The sequence below is a fragment of the Vitis riparia genome, chromosome 19, assembly GCF_004353265.1.
Source record: "Vitis riparia cultivar Riparia Gloire de Montpellier isolate 1030 chromosome 19, EGFV_Vit.rip_1.0, whole genome shotgun sequence".
NCBI lineage: Eukaryota > Viridiplantae > Streptophyta > Magnoliopsida > Vitales > Vitaceae > Vitis > Vitis riparia.
In genome coordinates this window covers 6,983,355-7,004,264 of record NC_048449.1, presented here as the reverse complement: position 1 = coordinate 7,004,264, position 20,910 = coordinate 6,983,355, and the positions used below count along the sequence as shown (strand labels likewise).

The following is a 20,910-nucleotide window of genomic DNA, read 5'->3' as shown; positions in this document are numbered from 1 at the left end:
CCCAACCCACAATCAAAGCATCGTTCTACAATAGTGGTCTCCATTCACATCAAAACATGTGCGACACACGCCCCGCTTAAAATAATATGTAAATAGAAATAGTGAATAGAACATTTATCAAGGGTCCCACGCCACGCGCTCAAAGCATGAGTGGGCTAATTATTTTACCCCTATTAAGAACATTATCTGAAGTCAAAGTCAAACTCAAGCTATGATGCTGTTCACCTCTGGAGTATCTGCACTCCAACCCTCTGGTTCATCGTAAGGCCATCACATGGTATATGATATATCACTCATTTTGAAAAGGTTTTATTTATAATTATTATTATTATTTTTAAAATAGTAAAAATATTTAACATACTAAATTTGCTGAAAAGCTAGAAGTATTATTATGTGATTAGATTGGGGCTAAAAACCAAAATATTTGGACAAAATCAAATTTCTGTTAATAGTTAATGCAAATATCACAATTCAAGAACCTGACACGTAACCCGCAACTGTAGGCGATCATTTCACGCTATATCAGAAAAAGCCAGAGGCAGCAGATCGCAGCTCTGAGAGGCTGCCATTAACGAATTCCTTCTTCAGTTCTGCATCTTCTTCTTCAGCTAGGGTTTCTGACAGTCTCACAGAAAAATTGATAGTGCCACGTTCTCGCCATGTATATGGCCACTTCTCCATATTCTTCACTCGCGCTCCTCAGAGCCTCTAGGGTTCGCTTCGCGCCTTCTATCTCTACAGTTTCGCTGTCTTCTTCTTCTTCTGCTCCTCCTCCTCCTTGTCCCTCTAGAATCGCCGCTTCTGCTTCTTCTTCGTCTTTGCCTTTTTCCACGATCAGTGGTGGTTACCGTTCCTTGGGATTCTTGTCGGCGTTTCGATCTCGTCGGTGGAGCCACGGCGTCGACTGGCGGTCCCCGGTCAGCCTCCGCGCTCAGATCAGGGCCGCTGCTCCTGTGATCGAGCGGTTCGAGCGGAAAATGGCTACTATAGGTATGTTGAATTGTATTCGATGGTGATATTGCCTGTTTGCTTCGTTTTCTTTGTGTGGACGTGTTGGAGAAGAAAAGGAAAAATTGAACTAGGTTTGTGCTGTTGTTATTGTGGAATGATATTCTGGATTTATACTTGAGCTGCTGATGTAGTTGTTCTAGTTTGATACAATGTTTTGCTTCGTTGATTAGAAAGTTTAATTTCTGGAGTTGGTAAATGGTTGAACTGATCGAGTGGTTCAAGTTGATTATCCCTAAAATAGGTTCTGTTGAGTGGTTGAATTGTTGGGAAGTGTCGTTTTGATGCTGATGATGATGCTGTGGCCTGTTTGGTTCCTGAGAAATGTTGGAGAGTAAGAGAAAAGTTGGAGTTTTTTGTGTGGTTGTTGAATGCTTTTATGGTTTATCCTTGATTTATTTATCCCCTTTTTCTAGTTTGTTATAATGCTCTGTTTGGTTGCTGAGAAGGTCGGAAATGAAAGTTTGATTTTCCTGAACTTTTGAATGGTTGAACTGTTGAGGATTATTGTTTCAATTATGATATTATGCTCTGTTTGGATGCTGAGGAAATGTTGGAAAATGTGAGGCATTAAGGTTGTTTTGTCTGTTATTCTTGTAAAATTTTGTGATCATATGATTGATCAGTTCTTGATCATGCTCTTTTTGGTTGCTGAAAACAGCTTGATATGCGTGTTTAGTTTCAGTTGGTGAAAGGTTTGAAGCATGGAGGATTGTGGTTTTGGACAATGCTTTTGTGCTGTAGTGATATTCTTTGTTATGTTTATGAGAAATGGTGGGAAACTAAGAGGAATTTAGAGGTGCTTTGTTTTGTTGTTGTTGAATTATTTTGTGGATTGATGCTTCAGTTGTTGGTACGGTGGTTCTTGGAGGTGATTAGTTGGTGATCTTGCTCAGGTTTGCTGTACAGAAACCACTGGAAATGAGTGTTAAATATTTTGAGTTTTGGATTAGTTCGGGTTGGTTTATGATGATTGGCTCATAAAACTATGATCTGTTTAGGTGCTGAGGAAATGCATGAAAAGAAAATTGAGAAATTACAGTGTTTATTTTTCTTTGCTGAGGGATTGTGTGGTCATTGTGTTATTAATTGTCGCTGATTCATTGATAGTTGTTAATTTGTTGTAAGTTTGTGTTCTGTGATTTATGTTTCTTGATAGTGGGTGAACATGGAATTTTTATCTAAGTAGTTGTTGCACATGAGTTGATTGTTAGTTATAGTAACTTTTGACATAAGTGAATGCTAGGAGGTGAATTGAGGAATTTCATGGCATGTTGAGTTATAATTTTGTTATTAATATTAAAGTAAATTTCTTTTACTCGTATGGTTTTTGAATTTGATGTTTTATGTTGTTTTGGTTTCATATGGATCTGAATAAAAGGAGGTGGAAAAGGAACTTATCTTGGACCTTGTATCAACTACTTATTCTTTTAGGTTAAAATTGGAAATTTAGAGTATTAGAATTAAAACCTTTTGGTGTGAATATTTGATTTTGTTTGGTTATCTGTCCTTTTTTTTTTTTTCCTTCCTGGTGAATAAGAATAATGTTTAAATGTATGTTGATTGACTGGATTATTAGGTATAAACTTTTAATTTCCCCCTTCATAATCTATACAGCTTCTGAGCATCCTTTTAAGGGAATATTGACCAGTGTTCCCAAGCCTGGAGGTGGAGAGTTTGGAAAGTTCTACAGCCTCCCTGCTCTGAATGATCCAAGGATTGGTATGTGTATCTGCTTTATGCTTCTTTCATTTTAAGATTCTCTGAATGCTCCTACGTTTTATTTTTGAAACTAAATTCGTTTTTCATTAGTTTCAGTTCTCCACTTATTTGTGGGCTTATTTATCAATAAAATATTTGTTATGCAGTTGCACTTTTTGTCAGATATAGCTCATAAAATCAAATAGCGTTCTCCAATTATATTGATCATCTGTTAAGTGTTCCATTTTCCAATAATTACATTCCTGTTTGTCCTATGAACTGCAGACAAGCTGCCTTACTCTATAAGGATACTTCTGGAATCTGCCATACGTAATTGTGACAACTTCCAAGTAACCAAGGATGATGTTGAAAAGATTATTGATTGGGAGAATACTTCACCGAAGCAAGTTGAAATTCCCTTCAAGCCTGCTCGTGTTCTCTTACAGGTTCATAGCACAATCTGAAGGATCATGATTTTTATTTTGAAAAGTCCATTCTAATTTCTAAAGCTTGTCTTTTGTTGGCCAGGACTTTACTGGAGTGCCAGCTGTGGTTGACCTTGCCTGCATGCGGGATGCCATGAACAACCTTGGCAGTGATTCAAACAAGATCAATCCCTTGGTGCGTCATGTTTTCAGTATTGGCATGTAAATTTCCATCTTATTTAGATATCAGTGGGTTCCACCCATACAGTTACAGTCACTTTCTGTACAATGGTTTAATCTTTGTCAAAGCATAGAGCAAGAAATGGAAGTTTTAACAGTTTATAATAATAACATTTTCATTATATATCAATTGTATAATTGGTCTTAGAATTGTTTGGTGCAAATTTTTTCCTCATGTGCATTTCTTTTATTGAGCTGTAGCTATTCTTTCCTATAGTCAATGTTGGTTGAGTAATATATGTTTGCTGATTCCCAACATGCATTTTAGTGTAACTAATGTCATGCAGAAATTAAGATAATAATGAAGAAATTGTGATATGCTACCCTAATGCACTTGCATGGGAATTTTATGGTGCGACATACTTGGCATTGTTATCACTCTTATGAGGTTTTTATCATGTTTATAAACTATGATGTTGCATCCAGGTGCCAGTGGACCTTGTCATTGATCATTCAGTTCAGGTTGATGTAACAAGATCAGAAAATGCAGTACAGGCAAATATGGACCTTGAATTCCAGAGGAACAAAGAGAGGTTTTCCTTCTTGAAATGGGGTTCAACCGCCTTCCGTAACATGCTTGTTGTTCCTCCTGGTTCTGGTATTGTCCACCAGGTGAGCTAATCATGCATCGGAGATTTCACTGAAAGGTTATCTAAATTAAATATTTTTGGACATCATACCTACCGTATTAAAGGCAGGGGCATGGCCAGTTTGCTAGATTTTATCTTGGGTTGATAACTGGGATCCTTGCTTCAGTCATAGGATAGGTACAAGACTTGAGTTTTGCAATTTCCACCAACTGCACACCTCACCTTTTGAGTTGTTAACCTTTGTGGAGTTTTGGAGTATCTGGCTTGACCCTTCTGTATGAGAGATTTTGCATGCTTTAGAGTTGCTGTCTACAGCCTTTGAACATTATATCCTTTTATTTTTATTGTTTTTTATTTCTTGTTCTGGTTTCACTTCTTTCTTTGTGGGATTGTCTAGGTAGACTGCAAATAAGTTTCTCTGGTGAATTTTCCACCAGGTTAATCTGGAATACCTTGGACGGGTTGTTTTTAACAATGATGGTATTCTCTATCCTGATAGTGTGGTTGGTACTGATTCCCACACAACTATGATTGATGGACTAGGAGTTGCTGGATGGGGTGTTGGAGGAATTGAAGCAGAGGCTGCAATGCTTGGCCAGGTAAAATATGCTGACTGTTGATTTCTTTTACACGATTTCAAATTGAATCTAGATAGTTCTTTATTATCAAAGCTAATTATCCATGCTCTATGAATAAAAGACAACACCAAAGATTTGTTGCACTACAATAAGGTATATACCTGAAAAGTTGACTGAAGGGAACTTGGTCATGCAATAATGCTGTGATATTTTCTTGCATCTAATACAGGAAGACCTCATCATAACCTTTCCATTTATATCTCTAAGATGCCAATTCTTCTTTGATAGGTAATATCTATTGTATTAATAGCGCCAAACAAAAGAGCTCACTGAAGTATACACAGTGTATACAAAGGCAACCATAGGGCCATACCAAGTGGAGGGATGTACAAAAAAACAACCCACGTCCACTACATTAAGCTCAACCAATCAATAAAGTCAAACATGGAAAAAAAAACTAATTCCTATGTATACTCCAACCCATTCCAAAAAAATTACACATAGATGATTGTTTGAGTTCTTGACCTACGTTTCAGTATTCCCAAAAGCTCACTTATTTCTCTCCTTCTATATGATCCAAAATTGGCATAAGGGAGCAACTCTTCAAGCTTTCTTCCTCTTGGTCCCAACAAAAGATTCATGCTAACTCAAGAAAGTCTTCTTTACTGAGGAGTGCATTACTCATTCTATTCCAAATAGAGCAAAAATTAGTTGCCACAAGATTACTGCTTTTGAGTAGTGAAAGAGGATATGATCCACCATTTATTCTTCTTATTTGCATATATAACATCTATTTAGCATCATACACCCCCTCCTTTTCAACTAGTTCAACCTCAATATCCTACCCTAAGCGGCTTCGCAAGCAAAAAAACTGACACTAACCGGAGCCTAAGAATTCCAAACAATGTTGTAGGGGAAGATCTAATTCTTCTAGTGGACAAAGAGGGATAGAGTGATTTAACTAAAAACAAGCCACACTTAAAGATCCGTCATACCATTTTATCCTTGATATCCTTATAAATAGACTGCGATTGCAATTGCTTGAAAAAAGCCTCCACCCCCTGTAGCTCTCAATCATGGAGTTATTTTTGAGATTCGAGGGTTTCAACATCTCCTTTCCTCCTCCTGATCCCACACATCTACTACCTAAGCATATTAGGCATTGGCTATAGAAAACAAAGGAGGAAAAGCCTTCCTAATGGACAAATACCTACACCACTTATCCTTCCAAAATTTCACCATTTGCCTATTGCCCTCATTAAATTTGATCCTACTCTTGAAACCCTCCTATTCATACCTTTCCCTATCAACTCTAGAGCACCATCCTCCCTCTTCCTTATGACACATCCTTGTAATCGCCTTCTTCCAAAAAGAATCCCTCTTTGTGGCAAATCTCCTGCACCATTTACCTAGAAGTGCGTTATTGAGGATAGACAACCTTTCAATTTTTAATACCTCATGGGGCCCCTCCCACTTATCTGTGCAAGTTGTCAATCAATTTACTAAATGAGGCTTTTTCTCCAAAGCGCCATTTATCTAGAAGTGCTATATTGAGGATAGACAACCATCTAATGCCTAATCCTCCCTCCCTCTTGCATGTGTAAATTGTTGACCAATTTACTAGACTAGGCTTTTTCTCCAAAGAACCATCCCTCCCACAAGAAATCCTTTCGAATTTTTTCTAACCTTAAGCTAACCTTTTTTTTTTTTTTTAAATGAAAAACAAACAAACGTATTAATAGAAAAACAAAAGAAGGATGAGAGGTCCTTCTCACAAAAAACAAACCTGATCAAAAGTAACTAAGCAAACCTCCGCAAAGCAAAGAAGGCTATACAAAAAGAACAAAAAGGCCTATACAAGTAAACCAACAACAACCCCTATAACCCAATCCCAATCCTAATGTGTACAAATCGATAGCCAACTAAGCTGAATTACACTCAAAGGGTAGGGTTTAAAAATGTTTGTACAGTAAGCCCAAATGGAAACAAAAAAATGAAGCGAATCCCACAATGAATCCGACGTCCACCAAGTGTTCTAAAAAATCCTAGCATTCCTCTCTTTCCACACAATCCACAACAAAGAGAGACAAGCTATCCTCCAAAGAGCCCTTCTTCTAAATGAATTCCTAAAACACTCGAAGGAAATCACCATCATATCACAAATAGTGGCTGGTGAAACCTACTCCATCCCAGCCTGTGAAAAAATCCTTTTCCACAATCCCAAAACAATCGGACAATGCAAGAAAAGATGATAAATTGTTTCACTACTACTTTGACATAGGATGCACCAATCAGGATTAAGGGCTTTGAAGGTCTTCTCAACTGTAGCAAGTCGTTAGTATTTACCTTCTTAAGTGTCACTAACCATGCAAAGGCCTTGACCTTAGAAGGAACTTTTGAATTCCACAGAAAATTAGTTGGGTAGAAGGGGACTGAATCTGGAGAATAGGATGAGATTGAAAAAAATGACTTAATTGAGAAAACTCCTGATGAGGATGGTACCCAAGATCTTGTATCTGAAATATAAAGAGGTAGATGGACATTGGACAATAAGGACGTTAATCTTTCAAGATACTCAATCTCTGTATCTGTTAGATTACGACAAAAGGCAAGATCTTGAGACAACAAAGTGTTATTACTAAGGATAGTTGAAATAAGACAGTTTTTAGTAGTGGTGACTTTGAAAAGACTTGGAAATTGTACACACAAAGGTTGATCCCCCCACCACAAATCTTCCCAACAAACGGATTCTAGACCCATCACCTGCCATAAAACGAGTGTGTGTAGAGAAAGCTTGAAGCAATTGTGCAATGGCCTTCCAGGGGCAATGATGTGACCACTTGACTCTATTGTTGGTGTCCCATCCATTAGGATGTGATTAAGCTAACCTTTCTTAGGAATGCTAAAAGACCAAAATTCCATCTGCCTAACCCCTAGCTTCCATTGCACCCTATTCTAAAATCTGCCCAAATCCAGACTTTATCCGCACTGATATTTTCTGGACATTTGTTTCTTGCAAACACACCAGGTCAACCATCTGAGATTGGACCAGAGACTTGATTACTTTTTGCTTTCATTAATCCCCCTAATGTTTCAAGAAAGAATTTTGAGTTCCATCAGCGCATCTATGCTAGTTCCCTCCTGCTCTTCCCACTCCTCATGAAGTTTTATCTCTTATATGCCTTTTTCATGACTGAATAAGTAAATGGTTTCATTTTACAACCTTCAGTTCAAGCTTATGAAGATGTCTTATTTCCCTTACCCCTCAAAGATGCCTGCACATACTAATTTACAAGTAGTTGCATATACGAGTCTTATTGTGTTTGTCTCTAATTCGTACTTGGTAATTGTGACAGCCAATGAGCATGGTATTACCTGGTGTTGTTGGATTTAAGCTGTCTGGTAAGTTGCGTAGTGGTGTCACAGCAACTGACTTGGTTTTGACCGTGACACAAATGTTAAGGAAGCATGGTGTTGTTGGCAAGTTCGTTGAGTTCTATGGTAATTCCAGTGCTTGTGAAACTGCATGGATTGGAGTTTTCAGTTGTCACATGTTAATCCAATTAATTTTTGTGGCACTAATTTGATTTGTAATTGCATACAGGTGAGGGCATGGGTGAATTGTCATTGGCTGATAGGGCCACCATTGCAAACATGTCTCCTGAATATGGAGCAACAATGGGTTTCTTCCCTGTAGATCATGTTACATTACAGTATCTTAAATTAACTGGAAGAAGCGATGAAACAGTGAGATTTTTTTTCTCGTGTTTATACTCAACTTTGTTGGATTTGAAAGGGGAATTCTTTCTATGTTTTAATTTACATTACTTATATTTTAGGTAGCTATGATAGAAGCATATTTGCGTGCAAACAGAATGTTTGTTGATTACAATGAGGTAAGAAAAATTTTATTTTTCTTTCATGAAAATTTTCTTAGTCATTTAAGTTGGCAGTGGTAGATTTGAGTTTAATGAAGATACTTCTCATGATCCAGCCTCAAGTAGAACGATTTTACTCATCTTATCTGCAATTGAACCTAGAAGATGTTGAACCCTGCATGTCAGGACCTAAGCGGTATGCATTTTGCATTACAGCTCTAACGCCATAATTCCTTGTTAATCATTTAATTCTGTTGCTTTTAAATTCTTGGTTCATTTTAACTTCTTAATAGGCCTCATGATCGAGTTCCTCTGAAAGAGATGAAGACTGACTGGAAAGCATGTCTTGATAACAAAGTTGGATTCAAGGTGAGATGCAAACAGCCTCTGTTGAGGACATGTCATGGTTCTGTTGTTAGGGGTCTTGGGTGTTTGATTCATTTTTTCCATTTCACCAGCTACTTATGTGCGAGACCTGGACTGAGCATAGTTGTTTATTTCCCTGATGAAATTTAAGACATTTCATTTATTTCAGTTTATTCAATTTTGAACTAAGAAATGACATTTGAGTGAGTGGTTTTGAACCAAGGATGCAATACATAAGGAATCATTGTGAATTGGGTTTGTGATTTAGTTATTGTATGAGGTCCTTTAATTGTGTGTTTATTTTATTAAAATTGATGTTTATTTTAGTTATAGTATGATGAATTTTAATTGTGTTTACTTAATTAAATTTGATTTAGTTACTTTCTGCTGTTTCATAGTTTGTAATCCTTAAAATTCATGCAGGGCTTTGCTGTACCGAAAGAGGCACAGGACAAAGTGGCCAAGTTTTCATTCCATGGACAGCCTGCTGAGCTCAAGCATGGTAGTGTTGTTATAGCAGCTATCACGAGTTGTACAAACACATCAAATCCTAGTGTCATGCTTGGGGCTGGTCTTGTTGCAAAAAAGGCCAGTGAACTTGGCTTGGAGGTTAGTTTGGATTTATGAATTTGCTGAGTCACCCAACTTGTAGCCTATGGGAATGAGACATTTTCTAAATAAAAAAATTCAATTCCTGGCAGATATAAACTTGGCCTCCCAACTCAGCTGAACTTCACTTCAATCGGTAGATTTAACTTGTATGTCACTATTGTTTTCCAGGTCAAGCCATGGATTAAAACTAGTCTTGCTCCAGGTTCTGGAGTTGTTACAAAATATCTGCTCCAGAGGTATAAGCTGTATTTTTTTGGGATATATGCGATGCATGTTTGGTTTGTCATTTGATTGCTTACTACACTTCCATGAAGTAGTGAAATTGGGCTCTGGTTTTGGTGTCTGTAGTGGCATGCAAAAGTACTTGAATCAGCAGGGATTTCATATTGTTGGCTATGGATGCACAACATGTATTGGGAATTCAGGGGATCTTGACGAATCAGTAGCTTCTGCAATTTCAGAAAATGGTATATTTGCTAAACAACAAGAAAATGTGAAATACTGTTTAATCCTCAAGGCTACAAACTAACACCTCCATATAGAGAACAAAGTTTGTACCATACATTTTCAGAAATTGTAACTATGAGGTTGTCTCTAGCTTTAAACATGGGACATTATTTTGTGATTGTTGTATAAAACTCTTATAATATGCAATAAGTTATTCACTCCGAATCTATGTGCCAAACAATTGTAATCTGAGTTAGTTTTGCACCCTCATCTCAACAAAGCCTTATTTTAGTTATTTTTTGGGATTGCCTGCATGAATAGTCTATCACCACTTCCTTCTTGGTAGGTCCACATCCATTGTATAATCATAGGCTTCGGTTCCTTTTCACAACTTTAAACCTTCATTTTGTAGCTTTGCTTGCTTGAATAGTAAGGTTGCTTGGGGAGGTTTTTGTCTTTCAATTAAAGTAGAAATTTATGTAATTTTTTGAAGACTTGCTAGTAGGTTCAGCTTGGCCTATGCTTTCAAATGTCAAATTTTCTTACAACTTTCAAGCACTTGTTAACAATTTTTCTGTGTCTCCAAATTGATTTCCTCCCCCTAGTTTGCCACTTGTGACAACCTTTTGTGTCTCCAAATTGATTTTTTCCTCTAATTTGCTTGTATTCTTTTGTGCAGATATTATTGCAGCTGCTGTGCTCTCTGGTAACCGGAACTTTGAAGGTCGTGTTCATGCATTGACAAGAGCCAACTATCTAGCATCACCTCCACTAGTTGTTGCTTATGCACTTGCCGGCACAGTATGTAGAGAAATCCTTCTGTTTTGATTCTTATTATATCTCATGATTTTCTATTAGCTTAAGCTAAAGGAACATGATGGAGCACCATTGAAAAGAAAGAAAACCCTAATAAATATTAAGACTATGTTAAGTTTCCAAAAAATTTGAGGGGAAGAAAATAGAAAGAAAAAGTAGAAGAAAATAAAAAGTGAAGGAAAATAAGAAATAGTTTTAAAAGTTAATAAATTATTATTATATGTTGCTTCAAACTCATTTAAATTATTTTATTTCTTTTACATAAAGATTAAATCATTTAAAAATATATAAGTTTTTAATTAATTTTAATTATAGTTGATTTTCTTTTGTATTTTCTATGGTAAAACCAAATATGAGAAGATCATTTTCCATAACAATTTTTTTTCTTTCCTCGGTATTTTCCTAGAACCAAACATAGCATAAGTATGGAGAACAATAGTATTAAATCATCTGACTCGTGTAACTGGTTTTAATCTTTTGAAATTCTACTTTCCAGCACAGTTGACATCGACTTTGAGAAGGAGCCAATTGGTACAGGAAAGGATGGTAAAGATGTGTACTTCAAAGACATATGGCCTACTAGTGAAGAAATTGCAGAGGTATATAGTGGCAAATTTTATGCATCTTCTAAATGCAAGATTGTCTTAACAAGTAGACCCTAATTTACTTCGGGTGTTATGCTTTTGTAGGTTGTTCAATCAAGTGTGTTGCCTGAAATGTTCAAGAGTACCTATGAGGCTATCACAAAGGGAAATCCCATATGGAATCAGTTATCAGTTCACAGTTCCTCTCTTTATTCATGGGACCCGAACTCAACCTACATTCATGAGCCCCCATATTTCAAGAACATGACCATGAATCCACCGGGTCCTCATGGGGTGAAGGATGCCTACTGCTTGCTCAACTTTGGCGACAGTATTACCACCGATCATATTTCTCCTGCCGGTAGCATCCATAAGGATAGCCCTGCTGCAAAGTATCTTATTGAGCGTGGGGTGGCTCCCAAGGACTTCAATTCTTACGGTAGCCGTCGTGGAAATGATGAGGTGATGGCAAGGGGCACCTTTGCCAATATTCGCATTGTCAACAAGCTTCTGAATGGAGAAGTGGGTCCAAAGACAATTCACATTCCAACAGGAGAGAAGCTTTATGTGTTTGATGCAGCAATGGTGAGTTCCATAATATCATGTCTTTTCATCTGTTGCTTATGTCCTCCCTGAGCCCGGACATGCATGTTATATGTGCCATGTAGTTGCATGTCATTGACCTTTCTATATGTTCTTTTATATTGATCAAAGATGATTACTGTCTGCAATAAGTCTGCTAATTATGTTTTATGTTTGTGCAAGTGTGAAATACTGTCTCTAGGGAAGAAATTTGTCTGCTGGGTCTAATATCAATATTTCTATGTTTTTGGTTTTTACTGAGACATCTTCCTTTATGCATTATTTATTTATTCTTTTGTTTGGATATTGGGAAGGGCTTCTTGGTGGTCAGCATTTTAACTCAGTGCTGTCAATTCCCGCTCAAAATGCCCCGCCTTTCTTGACATCCTTTTATTGAATGCTAAACCTAGTGTCACTTAAATCTGCAGAGATACAGGGCTGATGGGCATGACACCATTGTCCTAGCTGGAGCAGAGTATGGAAGTGGCAGCTCTCGAGATTGGGCTGCCAAGGGCCCAATGCTACAGGTGAGTTAAAATTGCATCCCCTTGATATATGCCGATTCACAGTGGATATCCCCAGTCTATTAATCATCTTAAGCTCATGTTGTGTGCACCAGGGAGTCAAAGCAGTGATCGCTAAGAGCTTTGAGAGGATCCATCGCAGTAACCTGGTTGGGATGGGAATCATTCCTCTTTGTTTCAAGGCCGGTGAGGATGCTGACACACTAGGCTTGACAGGTCATGAGCGCTACAACATCGACCTTCCTAGTAAGATCAGTGAGATAAGGCCAGGCCAAGATGTCACCGTTACAACTGACAATGGCAAGTCTTTCACATGCACGGTCCGCTTTGACACACAGGTACTTCCCATCTTTTCTTTGAACCATTTAATGTTTTATTACGGCGTGGTTAGTTGATGATTGAACATCATTTAATCACACATCTGCAGGTTGAGTTGGCATATTTTGATCATGGTGGCATTCTTCCCTATGCCATCCGGTACTTGATCAACCAATGAGGAAATTTGCTGTGGAATTGGTGGCTTAGGCATATCTCCAGTCATCAGCGAAGGGTTGAATATTCCGCACAGAAGTTTTTTTTCCCCTTTTTCTAATTAACAGGATGAGGGTTCTAATAAAATCAGGGAAAAGAAACATGGTCAACTTTTACCAATGGGGGGATGAAGAGTGCTTCGCTCATACGGGTGTAGCCCTTATTTGCATAGTTTCGCAGGGATATGAAAGATTATTTCCCAACTCACAGCACTTTTTAAAGTTATTTATCATGAAAGTTTTGTGGTCATCTACAAAATGTTGTTGAAAATGATTTGATGCATATGGCCAATGGCATTAATAACCAGGGGATAGCCAAAGTTCACTTTTATTTATTTGTTATATTTTTCATTATTCCATATTAATAAGGTTAAATATATTAATTTAATAGTTAAATAAAGTAAGAATTTAAACAATTAATTCATAGTAAAATTTAAAAGAATTCAGAAAACTGATGCTCTATAATCTTTATGGATTCATAGACACAAAGGATGTAATTATTGTTTCTGGTAAATTTCTGGTTACGGTATAAAAAATCCCGGAAATTTTAACAAACCTCACCATCTTCATCATTATTCAAACATATTTTACAGTTTCGTAATATACAAGCATTAAAATTAAAAATATAATTAAAATAGGCAATGACCATTGGAAGTGTACCAACTAATTCCGACCATGTAGAGACTTGCTGGCTTGTGAGGCCAGAGCTAATGCCTTTGCCCTTGTGCTTGTCATAACCCACTCCCTCTCTGCCCTCCGCAGGTGTTGCCTTGCATTCTTTGCTCGCTTTGGTGCTAATCGGCTGTCTCTCTCCACAAACGCAAGTCTAAATTTTTCAGCAATGGGCAACTCTGTGGAGCTGGGACTTGACGGAGCTGTTGGTCTTGCTGTAAACCCACTAACCGCCCATGTTCGGGGATCAATATCCTTAACGATGGGCTCATCCAGTGCTACGTTTGGCAGTGCTTCCACTGGAACCTTGACCCCTCTGAAACCGAAAGGCGATGGCTTTGGGTTTACTATGATGCGTGGGCATTCGGCAGCAAAGCTCTCCAATGAATTGTTATCAATTTTTGGCTGCCAATGGAGGGGAGAAATCACGTTAATTACAGGAGGAGAAGCATCCGAGTATTATATGAAGTGAGTATGCTGTAAACTGGTTTGATAGAGGTACATTGGTAATGAGAAATGATCGTGTCTGACAAAGTTGACTTCATAAAATGAGGAAGATAATGCATCTACATGACAGAAGAAGTTCGTTCATACCCACAAGAGCCAGCGCAATGACTCTGCACCATGAGCAATCTCTGTGGGATCAAGTTCCTCCCAAGATTCTCCCTCGATATCATTCAGCTTTGGTTTGAAGATACCCAAGCATTGGCGTGCGGTATGGTCACTTCTCGGGCACCCTCTGCAACATTAACTTTGGTTCATTGCCTGTTATGAGGTGTGTACCCCTAGTTAAAACCCAAATCTTGGGTCATTCCCACTATGTGGGATGTCAACGGAAAGCGCAACCAAAAAAATAGAAAGTACTATGGCCAAGTAATAGGTACTAATCATCTTCTATGTTTGTCTCCAACAACATATCCATTAACATGATTTTGGAACCTGTTGTGCTCCATGCACACAAAATGAACTAAAACCAGAACATTTGTACTAATTCCTTTACTTCACACACTACTAGTAAAATTTTCATTTTTTTTTCCTTCTTTTTTAAACAGTTATGATAAACTGGCTTTCTGCTCTTTCATTTCCTTTATATTCGTTTCTTGTCTTTTCATTTTAGAAAATAACATGGTATCAAATCCACATTGTTAACAGTGGGTAAGTCTGTTGAGAATGGTTAGTAGTAGAGATCTCAAAACATTTGAATATTAACAAATGTTGGTACCAAATTACCATTATGTATTATCAGATAGAAGATACCTCTGACAGAAGCTACAGTAGGAAGAAACATAGTAAGTAGTTCCATATTTAATATAATTGCTTTATGGTTGGAGGATCACGAGAAACTCTAAAAATGCATTCTTCCAATTTTGGCTAGTAGCATACTACAAATTCTAAAGTCTAACAGGTTTTTAGTTGACCAAAACCTCAAATGTTTTCATCATTTTTTTCTCATAGTTCACACTCACCCAATCCCCCCTTCCACATCACCCCTACCCAAGATCAACAGTTTTAAACATCATGGTCAAAGATTGGCAATATGAAGCACAGTTCTGGCATATTCCTAGAACATGAACTACTTTAGTTTTATTTGTTCATTTTGCATATCCTCACCAGATCATATTTCTTTATTGCTCAAAGCTTGTACAAGTAACGGAGCAAAAAGTAAAGCAAATGAGATGTTTCTAGTGTGAGGAACTGATCATTATATCATAGAAAATGAGATTTTTCTAGTGTGCAGGAATGATCATTATAACATATATAATCATTTTTAACAAATCAGAATTTTCTCAGTTGGATGAATAGGAAAAGAACAGAGAACAAAAAAGTTTCAAATGTATGTAAGGTAGCACCATTAAAAGCTTTCCACATCCACAACTCAGCATGTACAGAGAGATTACAGTCAAAATTCAAAATATTATAATTCAAGGAAGAGTGTACCCGCATCTCAATGTCTCTAAGGAATGACAATGCCACACAAGCTCGGAAACACCAGCTGCAGTGACTTTGCTGCATCGGCTGCATAGCATTTGCAGCAATATAATTGAAGATTTTGAAATGGGTTTGAGAGCACAGGTATGCTATTAGCCAGTAGCTTAAAAGTACCACAATTACACAGTAGCTGAAGCAATCAACACTCAAATAACAGTTCAATAACAAAGCAATTTGCCAGGCATAATCTAGCACCCTCAAATACACAAATCTACATTCACTTAACCAAAATGATTTAATTTTTCCACATGCAGGTTGCTTTTAAAATTGTCCACAAATACTTCTACTATTCAGAACACAGTGAACCATGGAGCTATTGCTTTTTTAATTTAAGTGGAAAGTTTAGCAAGTAGGCTGTAATGAAAGAAACATTGTGGAGGCAGAAATCAAAAGAAATATGGCTAAGGGACAGGGATAAAAACACCAAATCCTCCCATACAACGGCTAATGTGTGTGGAAGAAGAAACTTATCGGTTGAAGTCAAAGTAAATGGGGAATGGCTAAATGCGGATGTGGATATAAAAGAGGAGGCGTCTAGGCTTTTTATACTCTCTTGCCTAAATCAAGGGATTGGAAACCCATTAGTGAGATGAACTTTGAAGCAATGGGGAGTGAGGATTCTAGGAGCCTAGAGATTTGGTTTTATGAGGAGGAAGCTTATGGCACCTTGTCCAATTTATGTGAGGACAAATCTCCATGGTTTGATGGTTTCACTATGGCATTATGGCAATTATGTTGAGACTTTGTAAAGCATGAGGCGATGAGTATTTCTAGGGATTTATATGATAATGACTCTTTTAAGAGAAGCCTAAACATCACTTTCCTAGTCTTGATTCTGAAGAAAGGCAACAGAGGACTTGAAAGATTTTAGTTGCATTAACTTACTCAATTTATAAGCTCTAGGCAAAAGTCCTAGCTAATAGGCTAAAAAATGTGGTGGAAAAGTGACATCAACTTACGAACATGCTTTCATGGAGGGTAGACAAATTGTGAATGCAATGCTCATTGCAAATGAAGACAAAGATTCAAGGTAAAAGAACGCCAATGGTGGGGTTATTTGAGAGTTGGACATCGAGAAGGTGTATAATTATATTAATTCAAACTTCTTGATTTCGGTCTTGGAAAATATGGATTTTCAAAAAAATGGGTCATATGGTTCAAATTGTACATTTCCTAGGCAAAATTCTTTGTTTTGTTAATGAGACACCCTTTTTTTTTAGAGCCCTAGGGGATTGAGGTAGGGAGTTCCCTTATCCCCTTATTCATATTAGCTACGGAGGCACTTAAAGCTAGAGAAGGAGGCTTCCTTTTGGGCCTTAAGGTGGGTAGTACAGGGAAGGGCCCAAATTAACCCATCTTTTGTTTGTTGATGATAGTCTAATTTTCTATGATGCTAATCAAGAGTAAGTAGAGTGTCTAAGTTGGACTATCATGTGATTTGAGGTAATATGTAGTTTAAATAGCAACTTGGAGAAAAGCAAACTAATTTTGGTTGGGGCAATTGCTCATGTAGGGAAATTAGCTTTTTGTGTTGTGTTATAGGGTGGGAAATCTACCCACTGCGTACTTTTTTTTTTTATAAGGAAAAGTATTGTATTACGAAGAGGTGCTAAAATAGTGACTCAAGATGTATAGAACAAAAAGGGAAACACTCGCCCCCTAACATCTGAAACAAAAAACTGTCTACAAAGATCTACCCACTATATACTTAAGCCTACCTTTGGGAGCTCCCACAAAACAATGATGGTATGTGACGTAGTATGGTAGAGATTTCAAAAAAGGCTAGCTATATGGAAGAGACAATACCTCTCACAAGGAGGGAAACTTACTATGATTAAAAATACACTATTTAGTCCTCAAATTTATTTCATGTTTCTATTGTCATTCCAAGAAATGTGAACTTACTTGAATAGATCCAAAATAATTTCTTTTGGCATCAAGAGGTGCTTGAGAAAAAACCTCATTAGGTTATTTGAGCCATTGTTTGCTCTAATAAAAAGAAATAGGGTCTCAACGTCAGGAATCTATCAATTTTGAACAAAGCTCCCCTTTGCAAGTGGAGTTAGAGATTCATAACAGTTAAAGAATCCTTTTGAAACAGGTTATAGTAGAAAAAGTTTGGAGAAGAGAGGGAATGGTGCTCCAGGAGAGTGAGAGATGGCTATGGAGTGGGGCTATGGAAGAATATTGGAAATGGATGGGAGAGCTTTAAAAGGATATCTCACTTATAGTTGGCAATGGAAAAAGGATTAAAGTTTGGAAAGATAAATGGTGTGAAGACCTACCTTTGAAAGAGTCTTTCCTAACACTATTCTTTATAAACATTGCTAAAAATTCTTATAGTAGAAGTGTTAGAGCATGCAAGGGAGAGAAATCAGTGGAGTTCCAACTTCTCAAGGCAGCTTAATGATTAGGAACTTGAAGGTGTGATGAACTTTTTATGGAGATTGCCAATAAACTTAATAAGGGGTGGTAATGATAGAATGGGTAAAAAAGAATCCAAAGATGGCAAGTTCTCCATCAAATATATGTACTCCTTAACCCAAGTTAGAAGGGGGTCTTTTCCTACAATAATAATTTGGAATCCCTAAGCTCCTAGAAAGTGAGTTTTTTTTTGCTTAGGAAACAGCATGGGTAGGATTTTGATGATTGATCAACTCAAATTAAGGGAATGAATAATGCTAAATAGATGTTTTATGCGTAAAAATGAAGAAGAATTAGTTGATCACATGTTCTTTTATTGTCCTAAAGCAAGTATCTAATGCCAACTGGTTTTTTCTCTATTTAGAGCAGCTTGGTTGTTGCATTGTATAGTGAAAGAAACCCTACTGAGTTATCATGGATCTTTTGTGGAAAGAAACGGAAAAAGACTTAAGGGTTGCTCTTTTATGCCTGTTGTGGACTCTATAGGAAGAAAGACATAGGAGGTCTTTCACATATGTTGAATAGTCTAACCAAGGAATCAAATTTGCTTTCATGAACAATTTTTTGGAATGGGCTACAACATATATAATTGATCATTCGTTAACCATGATAAACTTTTTTGATTGGCTAAGCTCCAAGTAAGAAGAGTGAGCTGTTTTTTTCTTTTTTCTTTTGCTTGCCTAATGGTGCCTATCATATATATATCATGTGTACTTTCGTGTGTCCTTCACTTAGGTGCTATTATATATTCCTTTTTGCTATCACAAAAAAATAAACATAAAAGTGGCACATCTAGAAAGGCAACATGTTACACTTGCAATCCCACTGTGCTGCATATGAACCTTTCTATATATATTTCTATATTTACTTGGTAAAATGATAGGTATTCTCTAAAGGTAACAAGGTTTGTGCTGCATATCCTAGAAGGCACCATGTGCAAAGGCAGATTCTTTCCCTTAATATCTTTGATCCTGATAATCTCTGCCAAACCATCAGTTGGCTCATTGGTTAGACGTAGCTAAAGGATGACAAAATTCAAAAATTCATACCTTATATCTACAGCTCGGAGAACTTTGCATCTCTCTGCCACCTTTGCCAAACCAAAATCAGAAACATCTGAACCAGAGATATCAAGGATTTCCCATGAACTTTCGGCCAATGAGATGATGACATCATCATTAAGTAACTGTCTTCTCCTAGCAATTGCTGCCATTGCCATCTGTATTTCAATGACACAAACTTAAAAAATAAGAATAAAATAATAAAAGGATCTCTTAAAGAAGAACTTATGTAAAGAGTGAAACTTGTAAATTGCACCACCACAAAGCCTTTGGTGTTCTATTATTATTATTATTATTTTTTAAATTCCTACCGGTTTGCATCAATTCCTCAGTTTGATCTGACCTGCATGTCATTGCAACTAATGAATTCAACTAAGTGAGAACCTCCGGGAATAGACCATAGCAAAGTGCACTTCGAACATATATCTTGGAATATAAGTCAAGCGCAGTTTTTATTAGTTAGTCCCACAACTACATGCCCAAGCATCTTTGGGTTTTCTTGGAGCCAAATTGATGTTCTTACAAATAGTGTTTAATAAATATTTTTTTTAGATCAATAATAGTGTTTAATAAATATGAATGGTTAGGTGCATAAACATGCTAAACATATATATCTTAATTTCATTGGTTTCTCTAATGAATAGTCATGCAAATTGACATATTTGTAGAATTATGTAACATGTATTATTGAATATTGTCTTAGGACCCCTTTCATTGAGACATGCATATTTTTAAGGTCAAACATATAACAAAACACCAAATTAAGAATCTTTCCATGATTATTCATCAAATGACCTTAGTATCTGCTGGAAAGTTCACCGCAATCTCACCCAAGTCCCCAATGATATCCTCAAAATGCTTCCCTACAACTCCGAGGCACAGACTTTCCAAACTTGGAGGCTTTGTCTTCTCAATAGGTGATCCTGCAATAAACAAACTCAATATTAAGCTCATAACCGTCCCTACTCAAAGTCTATCATAAGAGAAACCCTAACAAGATGCTGTTTGGTTGCTTAGAAACCTGAAGAAAATAACCGGGAAAAAAATTGAAACTAATCGAAACCGCAATCCCCATCCTCCCACCGCAGCAAAAAAATTAAAATTAAAACACCAACGTGAGCAAAATAGTTATACGTAGAGACCTAATTCAGCTGGTCAATTATGTTTCCTTTCCAAACAAGCAACAAGCCAAAGGAAAAAAAAACGCACAAGCTTCAAGTTTCAATCTTTTTTTTCCTCCCCGTCTCTCTTTTCTTCTAGTTTGTAAGCCCAAAAAAGAAAAGAAAAAAAAAAACAATTGTTCTACATGATAAAATCGACATTGAGTTAAAAAATTCGAAAGGAAAAATAAGCTATTTAACAGGAACAGTAGCACAGACTCATCAACTCTATATGTCTGCAAACTCAAAATCCAATCCTAACAGAAACCCTAACACGATTCTATTTTATTGCTAAGAAACCAAACCGTAAACAAGCTACCAAGTAAGCCAAATAATCATACAAAGACACTTAATCCAGCTGATTTTGTTTTCTTGAAACCAAAACAACCAAGAAAAGAAAACACACAAAAGCTTCAAATATCCATTTCCTTCTCTTTTCCTCTAGTTTCTCAGCAACCAATCAGTACAAAAACGGGAAATTTAGACATGGAGAGAAAGGTAACTGGAGGATTGAAAAGTCGGAGGGATGACGGAAGGCTTAGATTTGGAAATGGGACTGAGATGGAGTTTCTGAAACGACGTCGTTAGGCTCTGCTCGTTGCCCTTTTCCATCACAATTCTCCGACACACAGATCGGTCTGTGATTTTCCCCAATTTCGGACGGGTGTAAATCCGAAATTTCCCCCTTTTTATAGAAGAATACGCCAATTTACAATTTTACCC

General features: G+C 37.0%; 2 protein-coding genes across 3 annotated transcripts; one reads left to right on the top strand and one right to left on the bottom strand.

The window, feature by feature from the left end:
• The first annotated feature begins 509 nt into the window (after positions 1-509).
• Positions 510-13,212, top strand: LOC117908908 (aconitate hydratase, cytoplasmic-like). 2 transcript variants are annotated; one of them, XM_034822742.1, is made up of 20 exons: positions 510-990; positions 2,626-2,730; positions 2,995-3,155; positions 3,238-3,330; positions 3,801-3,986; positions 4,402-4,563; positions 7,899-8,043; positions 8,147-8,289; positions 8,382-8,438; positions 8,537-8,616; positions 8,714-8,789; positions 9,210-9,395; positions 9,567-9,634; positions 9,747-9,865; positions 10,525-10,648; positions 11,164-11,260; positions 11,351-11,830; positions 12,256-12,354; positions 12,447-12,689; positions 12,779-13,212. In XM_034822742.1, the coding sequence occupies exons 1-20, from the start codon at positions 660-662 to the stop codon at positions 12,845-12,847; spliced, it is 3,024 nt and encodes a 1,007-aa protein (XP_034678633.1). In that variant the 5' UTR covers positions 510-659; the 3' UTR covers positions 12,848-13,212. The 2 variants fall into 2 exon arrangements, with proteins under 2 accessions (XP_034678633.1, XP_034678632.1); XM_034822741.1 differs by having other exon boundaries at positions 511-990; positions 10,525-10,641; positions 11,157-11,260.
• A 158-nt stretch (positions 13,213-13,370) lies between these two features.
• Positions 13,371-20,832, bottom strand: LOC117908910. The gene is made up of 6 exons (XM_034822743.1): positions 20,691-20,832; positions 19,823-19,950; positions 19,016-19,185; positions 15,492-15,569; positions 14,148-14,292; positions 13,371-13,958 (listed from the first exon to the last, which is right to left on the bottom strand). Exons 1-6 carry the CDS (start codon positions 20,797-20,799, stop codon positions 13,545-13,547), a joined length of 1,044 nt encoding a protein of 347 aa, XP_034678634.1. The 5' UTR covers positions 20,800-20,832; the 3' UTR covers positions 13,371-13,544.
• Between the last annotated feature and the right edge of the window lie 78 nt (positions 20,833-20,910).

What these genes read in the sequence shown, in the direction of transcription:
- LOC117908910 (XM_034822743.1), bottom strand. Translation starts at nt 20,799, where the DNA reads ATGGAAAAGGGCAACGAGCAGAGCCTAACGACGTCGTTTCAGAAACTC. An exon ending in CTCCGAGCTGTAGATATAAG is followed by an intron (nt 15,570 to 19,015) that starts GTATGAATTTTT and finishes AATGCTATGCAG; the next exon opens with CCGATGCAGCAAAGTCACTG. An exon ending in CATTGCGCTGGCTCTTGTGG is followed by an intron (nt 13,959 to 14,147) that starts GTATGAACGAAC and finishes CTCCATTGGCAG; the next exon opens with CCAAAAATTGATAACAATTC.
- LOC117908908 (XM_034822742.1), top strand. Translation starts at nt 660, where the DNA reads ATGTATATGGCCACTTCTCCATATTCTTCACTCGCGCTCCTCAGAGCC. An exon ending in TCTGAATGATCCAAGGATTG is followed by an intron (nt 2,731 to 2,994) that starts GTATGTGTATCT and finishes TATGAACTGCAG; the next exon opens with ACAAGCTGCCTTACTCTATA. An exon ending in ATGTGTTTGATGCAGCAATG is followed by an intron (nt 11,831 to 12,255) that starts GTGAGTTCCATA and finishes TTAAATCTGCAG; the next exon opens with AGATACAGGGCTGATGGGCA.